The following is an 11,145-nucleotide window of genomic DNA, read 5'->3' on the forward strand; positions in this document are numbered from 1 at the left end:
CTGAGTATCAGTTATATTCTAGGCATTACATTCATAGTGATTTTTTTTAAAAAAAAAAAAAAAAGCAAAAACCCTCCTGCACACTATTCTTGGTTTTCTCTTTGTTTGTTTTTTAATTTGGGGAGTGAGGGGTAGAGAGGGAAAGAAAAGGAATAAGAAAAGCAATAGAGACAATATTAGACCCAAAGTTGATACAAATGAACATTTGAGTCAGCAAACTTTCTATTGAAGAATATTCTTCCAGAGGAATAGGATTCCATTCATTCAGCAAATATTGTTGAGCACAAGATATATTTCAGGCAGGTGTTAAAAACCGAGGATACATAAATAAGTACAGCACAGTCCCTGTCCTCAAGGAACCCAAAGTCATACAGAAACTATTTGTCAACAATATTAAAATTGTTTTTCAACTTTCCTTTGTGGGCAAAATATCCTTTCAACCAAGACCCAGCTGACATCTTAGAAACATGTTTCTAACTCTCCCTTTAAATTTCCAAATATGGTTTCTATTGAATAGGCAGAGACAAATTGGGACCTCCTCTCCAAGTTACCCCTAATTATAAGCAATGTGTGTCCTTTGGCTGGGATCCAGTTGGCTGATGAACACAACAAGCCTTCATTATTTTACAATAAGAACTCAATTCAGCATGATGTTAGGTCCATTGTCTAAATGAGCCGCTAAACATAGGCCTGGCACACAGGCTCCCAGTACAGGCCACCACTGTCCTCCACTCTTCTCTCCAGTCCCCTACTCTCAGGAAGGAGGATCCCAGGACCCAGCATGTTCCCAGGGATCTGAGGACCAGTGGAAAGCAGAGCTCATGATCTCATGGTTCCCAAGGTCAGGCAAGGACACCAGGTTGGGTGGAGCCTCTTTTAGTCATGTAGGTGTTCACCTAACCTGACAAGTGGGACCCCTGTGTTGAGCAAATAAAGATGCTCTGGTCAGGGAAGACCTGTCCATCTGTTCCCCTCCTCGTCCATCACTAGTTCAAAAGATTCATTCTCTTAGTGGCAGAGCTTGGGAGGCATTGAGGCAGCATTCACATTCAAGCGCCTCTACTTTCAAGCTATGTGATGTTGGCTCATTACTAAGCTTCTCTGGAATCCTCAGTTTTTAAAAGAATATGTCTACAAATGAATTTTTGTGAGGATTAAATGAGATAATATGTGTCAAGCACATTGCCTAGCATGTAGTAAGTGCTTAATACATTGTATCTATGTTGTTATTGTCATGGGGGAGAAGGTGCCTCAATTTCCTATGGGCACCATAACAAACTACCATAAGCTAGATGAGTTGAAACAACGAAAATTTATTCCCTCACAGTTCTGAAAGCTAGAAGTTCAAATCAAGGTCCTGTCAGGACTATGCCTTCCCTCTTAGCTTCTGGTGATTGCCAGCAATCCTTGGCTTTCCTTAGACTGCGGCTGCATAACCCCAATATCTGCCTCCATCATCATGTGGCCTTTTTTCTTCTGTGTGTCTTTATGCGGCTTTCTCTTCTATATGTGTCTCTTCCCTTTTTATAAGGACACATTCATGTTGGATTAAGGGACCAACCTTCTCCAGGATCACCTCACCTTAATTTACATCATAATACATCTGCAGAGAAATATTTTCAGGCTTCTAGTCCAAGATGGTAGCATAGGAAGACTCTGAACTCACCTACTCCCACAAACAAATGGAATTTGTAACTACAGATAGCAATTCTCCCAAAGAAGAGTTGAAGGCTGACTGAATAGCTTCTGCACAACAAATGAGAGAGACCACTTACAAATGGGTATGAGAGACAGAGACAGTGCACTCACCTGCAGTATAGAGGGATCACACTCAGACTAGCCCACCCATGGGCACTACGAAAAAACAGTAGTTTAAAGGAAACCTAAACTGTATGGGAAGGAAATTCATTTACAAATCCTAGAACATTGGCCAGTTGAGAGAGGAACTGCAAGAATTCTCTCGAGGCTCCAAAGAGCATCATTTGTTACCTTCTCTCTCCACCGTGATCACATGGGCAGGAGCACAAACCAGGCACTCTAGCCAGCCAGCCAAGGCCATCAGAATGTGTACCAAGCCCCAGAATCACCTAAGTGTCCATCAATGGACAGCTCCCTGGCGTGTCCCCAGGATTCCTCATGGCCCGCACAGCTCTGGGTCCTGGCACAGCTCACCCTCAATTCTCCTCCTGGCCTGTTCAGCTATAGCGTCCAGCTGGTTTCCCAATGCAGCCCGAGTGTGTCTTGCCCCTGGAACTCCACAGTCCTCACCCACTCTGGGTATAGCTCCCACCCCAGTTTGGCTGGTCCCTAGGACCTCCCACAGACCACGTTCACTTCAGCTACAGCTCCAAGCAACCTAACAAAATGGCCCTTGCTCGGCTTGACCCCGGGACTCACCGTAGCTAGAGCTAACTCCAACTGCAGCTCCAAACAACCTGCCAAGGTGGTCCCGGTGAGGCTTGCCCATGGGACTCCCCACAGCTCACACCTACTTTAGCCACAGCTCCAATCCTGGTTTGGCTTCTCCTTGGGAGTTCCCGCAGACCACTCCTGCTTCAGCTACAATTTCATCCACTCTGCCAAGGCAGCCCCGCAAGACTGCCCTCAGCCTCAACCTGCCCCAGCTACGGCCCCAGATGGACCACCACAGTGGCGCTGATGAAGCTGGCTCAAGGACTTTCCACAGCTGGTACCTGCTCTAGCTCCAACCAGCTTGCCAACATGGCACCAGTGCAGCATGCCCTTAAGTCTCCCTATGCCCCTGCCCACTACAGGTCCAGCTGGCCAGCCAGAGGCACCTGGCACATGCAATCTACAAAGCTTACAAAGTTTCTACACAAGGCCATTTCTTCAAGACCAAGAGAGATTGCTGCTTCACCTGATTAATAAAAACAAACACAGAGAGACATCCAAAATGAGATGGAGAAATATGTTCCAAATGAAACAACAAAACCCTAATGAAATGGAAATAAGATAACTAGATAAAGAGTTCAAAACACTGGTTATGAGGCTTTAATAAGTAGTATTGGGAAAACTGGACAGATACATGCAAAAACAATGAAACTAGACCACTTTCTTATACCATTCAAGAATAAACCCAAAATGAATTAAAGTCTTAAATGTAAGACCCAAATCCATGAAACTACTAGAAAAAAACATAGTAAACTCTCTAACATTGCTCTGAGTAATATTTTTCCCCACTGTATCTCTTCAGGCAAGGGAAACAAAGGAAAAGATAAACAAATGGGACGACATCAAACTAGGAAGTTTTTCCACAGCAAAGGAAACCATCAATAGAACAAAAAGACAACGTACCAAATGGGAGAAGATATTCTCCAATGATGCATCCAATAAGGGATTAATATCCAAAGTATATAAAGAACTCATACAACTTAATACCAAAAAAAATCTGATCTTTAAAAAAAATAGGCCGAGGACTTCAATAGACATTATCCAAAGAAGACATACAGATAGCCAATAGACATGTGCTCAATGTCACTAATCATCAGAGAAGTGCAAATTGCAACCACAGTGAGATATCACCTCACACCTGTCAGAAGAGCTGTCATAAATAAATCAAAAAACAAATGTTGGTGAGGATGTGGAGAAAAGGGAATGCTTGTGCACTGTTTATGGGATTGCAAATTGGCGCAGCCACTATAGAAAACAGTATAGAGATTCTTCAAATAATTAAAAATATAACTACCTTATGACCCAGCAATTTCACTTCTGGGTATTTAACTGAAGAAATCCAAAACACTAATTTGAAAAGATATATACATCCCTATGTTCACTGCAGCATTATTTACAATAGGCAACGTATGGAAGCAACCTGTGCCCATCAATAGAAGATTGAATAAATAAGATGTGGTATATATACAATGAAGTATTATTCAATCATAAAAAGAATGCAAATTTATCAGTTGTGGCCACTTGGATAGACCTAGAGAGTATTATGTTAAGTGAAATAAGTCGGACAGAGAAAGACAAATGCCATATGATTTTATGTATATGGGGCCTCTAAACAACAATCCAAATGATCAAACCAAATGAAACAGAGACTCAGATACAGAGAACAAACCAATGGTTGCCACAGGGAAGGGAGTGGTACAGAAAAGGGAAAGGGAGTTAAGAAGTGCAAATGGCCAGTTACAAGTCACAGGGGTGTGGTGTAGTGTACAGCATAGGGAATAGAGTTAATACCGTCATAATAACAATATATGGTGACAGATGGTTACTGGACTCAGTGTGGTAATCATTTTGTAAGGGATATAAATGTTGAATCACTGCATCTAGAATTAATATAATATCGTATGTCAACTACAATTAAATATTTTTTGAAGACAAAATAAATAAAAGAAATATTTCCAAACAAGGTCATATTTACATTTACAGTGATTTTAGGACTTCAACTTTGGGGGACGCAAAATTCGGAGGATATAATTTAAGGACTTTAGGAGTCTCTAGGAGGCCCTTTTGTAGTGGTGGACACCCTTGAGAGAGATCACACTGTAGGCCTTCACAGAAAAGGTTTGCACATATTCATAGGACAGTTCAAGACAGCATAGGCCCACGTTTGAGCAAACGACACAGGAATAATACCCCTTTGGAGGTTGGGGTAGGTAGGATCAGTGTGATCCAGCATGGCCAAAAGAAGCTTTGTGGATAGAAGGGATGTAAGCTGAGCTTTCCCACTTCTCTGGAAGTAGCCCCACAGCACATACTCATGGTCAAAAAAAAAAAAAAAAAGGGCAGGGGGAGGGGTGAAAGAGCTGCCCCAGATGCACCTTCTCCATCCACCATCCACAAAGGCTTCAAGAGAGGCTAGCTGAGAAAGTAAAACAGCCCTGTCACACAGGCTTCCTTGCTGGGCCCTTTCCAAAGCCAGAAGCGTTGGAAGGAATCCTCGCCTGATTCCGAACAGCCGTCCGCATGGCCCACAGCCCAGGCCCCCTGGAGAATGCCGCTGCCGTGGTGGGGACGTGGGAGACGAAGAGCTCCAATTCCTTTCCACAGTAAGAATACTTGGCTGAAACACACCAGAGGTGGAAGAAGAGGCCTGGGGAAGAAGAGGCTGAGCAAGGAAGAGACTTGGGATTCTAGGAGCATTACATGTTACCTATTGCTCACAAAATGGGATTTGACAGATAACAGAAGACATTTATTTCGCCATTAAAAAAAAAAAAAGGCATCATCAAGGGGATAATGTGTTCTGAGGAGATAAAAAGCAATTTTTGCCTTTATGACCTGAAGGTGAAAAAGCAGAGAGGCAAAAATACTGTCACAGGCTTCGCGTGACGAGGATATTATCTCAAAGTCTACTTTTACTGACATTTCTCTTTATAAAGGACAGTAGCCTATTTGTGAAAAGGCTTTTCTTCAGGACTATTCAAATCTTTTCTGTAAAAGAGAAAGACAGACAACCAGAGCTCTGAGAGATACTCAAGCAAAGTTTGAGATAATTTCACTTTGTAGAAGAAAGATCTGTTCTGTGGGCCTTATTGAATTCCAGATCGGGAGTGTCTGGGCCAGTGCAGTCTGAGTCCCTCCTGCCCATAGCACGTGTGTGGTGGGAGGATTAGAACCCAGGTAACTAACTAATTGTGCACTTATTATGGGGATTATTTGTATGTGTCTGCTGCCATTATCTACATGGGACATTTCCGAAGCAGTGACACTTTGCTCACTGCTGAATGATGCTCAGGACGCACTGGTTACATGGCTAACTGGGTGATGGCGTGGCACTCCGAGGGGTATGACTGATAAAAGGAAGACGTCTGGGGTCAGTACTGCCTATGTCTAGATCTAGCGGTGCCACTCACTTACCAGCTGGATACCATGCAAGTTCTTAACTTCTGGAGGCCTCACGCTCCTCACTTGTAAGACAAAACAAAACAAAAATAGTTGCATTTACCTGACGGTACTGCCGTGAAGATGAAATGAAGCGATGCTTGTAAAACATTGCATTCAGCTGTTGAGTAACAACATTGCACATCAAAACACCTCTACACTCGGGGCTTTAAAAGTATAATCACATACTTTTTGTTCAGCATCTACAAGTCAGCTAAGGTTCAGCTGATCTAGCCAGGCCTTGGCTGCTAGCTGTAGGTTGGGTCTAGGTCAACTTCTTAAGTCTCTTATCTTCCTTGGTTCAGTGGCTGCATGAGCCAGGTTGTTCCCCCGGTGACGGCAGAAGCTCATCAAAGCAGTCTCATCCTCTGCACATTCCAGGGCCCCACAGGGATCATGTCGACTATCATCCCATTGTCTAACACAAGTCCTGGGGCCGAACCCAAAGTTGAGAAGTACGGAAGTATCCACAACCCACTCGGTGGCCACGGCAGGGGTGGGAATGTTTAACACTGCTGCAGGGGAGTGAAGAATCACAACTGATAATTCAGTTTCACAAATAGTTTGCACCAATACATAATAAATGTTCAGTTTATTATTATGGACTGTTACGGAGCCTTTCTTGGTAGCCATATAACATATAAAGTCTTCCGTTAATAAAAGTTGTGCTCAGTTACTTACAAGGATAATCTTCGGTATTTCCTTACTTTTTTCTCCTCCCACAGATATGCTTTGCACCAAGGACAACTTATCAGCCAGTTTCTGCCAGACACTGAAAACCATGAAGAAATGTTCCGTACCCACTGTGCGCGCTCAGTGCTGCATGTCATGCTCCCAGACACACGTCGTTCACACCCGAAGGCCTTTGAGAAAGCCACAGTCACTCAAAAACCCTACAGCATTCTAAATCCAGGAGAAAGCCACCTGCCACCATAGACTGCTGCAGCCTACTGACTGTGACTCGTTCTAGCCCCAGGGACCACTTCATGGAGATTTTATTCTGTGCATTTCAGGTCCAACTTCATGTCATAACAAAACAAAATCCACTCTGTTTCATTGGCCAGAAAATGTCCCTCACAGGAGGCGTGGGACTGTAACACTTGCTGTTCCCTGATGGGCAGGTGAGATACCCTGGAGAATTAGGCATCTCCTGGGTCTAGAAGGTGCCAAACTAGGCAAGTCTATGAAATGATGTCTCCCCACTACCCAAAGAGAAAAACAAAGAGACCAGATTTTTCCCAGACTACCTCAAAAGTATCAGGAAACAAAGCCACACTTATTCAGGAAACAAAGAATCTTGTTAATTGACCTTAGGAGAATCATTCTTTTTCTCTCTCTCTCTCTCTCTCTCTGCCACTCTGCTCAGGGCAGATGCTGTTTAAAATGTCATGGGCAAACTTGTAGAAACATTCCTTTAATTCATTCAGACAGAGGACCACTTTCTTCACCCAGTCTTCAACTAGGGAAGAAGAGAAAGTGCTGCCTACATCTGTCAGTCTGTCCCTAATCCTTGTAGAGTGAGTGGACCTTTGGGCTCTTCCGACTCCCACCTAGATACACGAGAATAAGAGGAAACAGGCAGAAACTAAGATTTAGTAAACCTAAGGGATTTAGGTTAGTTACATAGAAGACACTTCTGACCCAAGGATAATTTGCATGAACTCTTAAAAAGCAAATGAACATAAGTCAATTTCTTGCTAGTACAGTTGACCCTTGAACAACACAGGTTTGAACTAAATGGGCCCACTTACACGCAGATGTTTTCATTAATACCTGTCCTGTTTTCCATCCACAGTTGGGAGTCCGTGGATGTGGAGGGCTGGCTGTATGCATTGATCTACGACATTTTATACAGGGCACTTGAGCATCCACGCATTTTGGTATCTGTTGGCGGGGGTTCTGGAACTAATACCATAGGGCAATTTACATTTGGGGGAGTCAAAAGTTAAATGCAGATTTTCAACTGCATGGGGTTCGGCACCCCAACCCCTGCATTGTTCAAGGGGCAACTATAAAAGAAAGGGGACGTGGGCCTGTATTCTTCCCATTCCTTTGCAAAAAAGCAAATGAGTCTTCCTGTCTGACTTGCCCTGTCTAGCATAGTCCCTGCCTGAGTCATCGATCAGCTCAGGTTAGAAAATGGAGTTCCTGAGTGAAATATCCCAAAGAACAAGGTAACTTAATTTAAGAACAAGAACTTAGTAAAACTTTCTAGCCTGGAGGAAAAAAAAAAATTCTCAGAGGTGGGGTAAAGATAGCCTATGTAAAGTGCACCTAGTAGTTACTTTTGAGGGTCTTTTACCTGCGGGGAACAGGCCGGGCAGGGGGAGTCCAGAAAATGGAAATAAAAGTCTCGTTCTAATTCTTCCCACCACCCATCAGGAGCCACAACAGGCAGTGGTCTCAAATTCAAGGCAAATTTCCTGGTTTCTAAGGTTAGGCATTTACATGAACTGGATGAGCGGGGTGGGGGGTGGAGCTCCAACGGGAAGAAACCCTCAGAATCAGCTCTTGACAGAGGCAAAGGGAGGGGTGTGGCCTTCGTTAATGGGGTGGCATATGTTCAGATTCAAGCGCAGGTGCAGTTAATATTCACCATGGAGCACAGTGTCCCGTATCTCCCTTGAATTATCTATCCTTTCAGCAGAATGGTGCTATTGAAAAATGGTGCTAACATCTATTAGGTGGCGGCAGACTAATATAAACGTATACGTAGAGGTACAAATGGGCAAGTCCTTATATATCTTCTGTTAAATGTGTAATGGTGTTGCTGGCCAATGCCAGTTCTGCTTGGATACCAGAAGCTTAAAATTTTTATATTATTTGCTTTTTATTTTTTCAAGCCATCAATGTATACTATTCTGATAAATTTCTGTGGAACGTAAAACACTGGGGTTGGAATGAAATTTAAGATCGACCGGATATGGGAGGAAAGTTTACCTAAAGCCAGAGAATTTATTTCTAGATAATAATTACGGTCTTGTATTCTCTGTCTTCAAATATAAACATTGCTGGCCAGTACAATCTCTGGTGAAATAATAGTTTTAGAGAGAAGATGCTTAAATTGTTAGTGACACAAGTGGAGGAGAACCTGATTTTTTTCTAATGCTGCAATTCACAAAGACTGTCCTTAAAGTATAGTGTAGGCTTTCGAGGAGATTAATTTAGTAAACCGGATTGATTTAATCTGTACTGTACTATCATAGGGTTATACAGTTCATCAGAGACCTGATAGGACCAGTCCGAAAAACTCAGGAACAAACTCGGCTTCCTACTGACCTCAAACTAGGCAGGATTTCCTAAAATACAAAAATGTTATTTATGACCCACGTGGCAAACATGGTAGAAATGTAAGGCTCCATTCTAGGCCTTTCTCCGGTTTCTCGAAAGCAGAAGATTGGCCCCTGTTCATGCGTCATGAACATGCACTTCCTGTATTGAGGCTGTTCTGTGAGACAGGTGTGTGGCATCTTTCAGTCTGGACCCCAGGATAAAGAGAGCACTTGCTATTGGAGTTGTCTGATATAGTCATCACCTTGACGATCACTCAGCTTTGGTTCATCAGGGTTTTGACAGGACCTGATGCTTGTAATAAGAGAGGAGGGTCATATTAACAGGCAGACTCTGAAGGCAGGAACACAGATGGTGTCTTTGCCGTTTCTTTGGTGCTCACAGGGGCCAACATGAAGCAGCATTGTTGGTTTATTCCATCTATGTCCGTCCTTCCTTCCCAACTTGAACAAGCAAATGAGAAGTGTAATGAGACACTGGATACATGTCTATCATGAACCAGAGAGGGCCGCCACAGGGCCTGGTGCTCAAATACACTAAGGTTCTCAAACTCAGTTTGGTTTACATTGACTTTCACAGTGGTAGAGTTATCTCTTTTCTGGAAAGTTGAGTTAATTCTTGAACACTGCAACGTAATTCAACACTGCGAGAAAACAATATTTCAAGAGAGTAGTGAATCCTTTTCTAAAACAGGAAATCATTTCATGACACAAACCACTGCCTCTTCGTAGGACTGACTTGTTTTATGATGGGTTTTCTTAGACAAGAGCATACCTCCGTCCAATCTCCTGACACCCAAGTCTCTCCTTGGTGGAGTCATCCCAATGTGATGCTTTCAGATATTTCGTGAACGTTTTTGATAACTAAAGTTTCTGAAGTAATGTGAGAGATTTAGATTGTTTCAGATCATAATATCCCAATTGGCTAAAATCCTCCAAAGCCATACATTGCCACCCCAGAGATCGCAGGTCTCAGTTAGAATTCTCACTTCTGACGTGAAGACGAAGTCCTGGGACTGTGTCTCGCATGCAGTGCACGGAGAGTCACTTTCAAGAGACCACATAACATGAACTGTCTGGTGCTACAACTTAGCTAACATATTTGATGCTATTCCTGGTTTTTGTATTGCTAATTCTAATATCGTTAGTATTATTTTAAGTTATACCACTAAAAAAACATGGTTGGGGAAGCACAATTCTGCCTATTATTGTTCTCCAAAGTGGTTGTATGATGTATATGGCCCAACCCATTACCCTCCCTGCATCTCTGCTGCTTTGCCAGGCCCAGCCTCAAGGAGTACCCCACTGGGTACCCCAATATTTAAAAGCAGACTGTAATCATAGCCCGCCATTGTATGGCATCAATAAATGGGCAAACTCATTGATGTTTCCATGTGATTCATTTACCCCTGCTGTGAGACTCCCACCCCCCACCAGTCGTTCTCTGGAGTTTAGCAACCTGGAGGAGGATGCTGTCAATTTCTTCCTCCCACAAGCCTTGCAGATTCCCTCCTATTCCACCCCTAAATCAGTATGTCAATGAGTCATATCCCAGGTGAGGTAGAACTTAGGTCTCTTCTCATAAATGATTATGCAACAACTGACAGTCTATCATATGACAATCTGAAATGTTGCCTAAAATTCCCCACAATACTAGATCTAGTGTATCAGACTTATAACTTGCGGCATAACCTACTCCTTCACCTTATCCAAAGTGTAGATGTGATGCTGAAGAGAAAGTAACCCCCATCTAGAGGAATTTGCTTTGGAAATCTGCCTTTTTAAAGATGCCTCACAGCATAGTATGTGCAACCAGCAAAGGTAGAGTTTGGATGTATGGTCATGGAACCCACTCATGTGGAATGAGGAGACAGGGAGGAGCCCGGCATCTGCTGGCGGTTCCTAAAACGTGCGAGGGCACGCGGGGTAGTAGGAATCTGCTTTCAGTCAAGAAGACATCACAGGAGGCCATGAACACCTCACATTTTTGCTTTAAAAACTCTTC

General features: G+C 43.2%; 1 protein-coding gene across 4 annotated transcripts in view; it reads left to right on the top strand.

Moving 5' to 3' along the window:
- The window catches only part of ADAMTS12 (ADAM metallopeptidase with thrombospondin type 1 motif 12), a 258,947-nt gene extending 248,426 nt beyond the window's left edge, over positions 1-10,521 (top strand). For all 4 annotated transcript variants that reach the window (XM_036226114.1, XM_016121979.2, XM_036226115.1 and 1 more), the window contains one exon: positions 6,576-10,521. In XM_036226114.1, the coding sequence (XP_036082007.1) occupies positions 6,576-6,757 (182 nt within the window). In that variant the 3' untranslated portion in view covers positions 6,758-10,521. The remainder of the gene's footprint in view (positions 1-6,575) is intronic.
- The last annotated feature ends 624 nt before the right edge of the window (positions 10,522-11,145 follow it).

This window comes from Rousettus aegyptiacus, unplaced genomic scaffold (assembly GCF_014176215.1).
Source record: "Rousettus aegyptiacus isolate mRouAeg1 unplaced genomic scaffold, mRouAeg1.p scaffold_m13_p_8, whole genome shotgun sequence".
Classification (NCBI taxonomy): domain Eukaryota; kingdom Metazoa; phylum Chordata; class Mammalia; order Chiroptera; family Pteropodidae; genus Rousettus; species Rousettus aegyptiacus.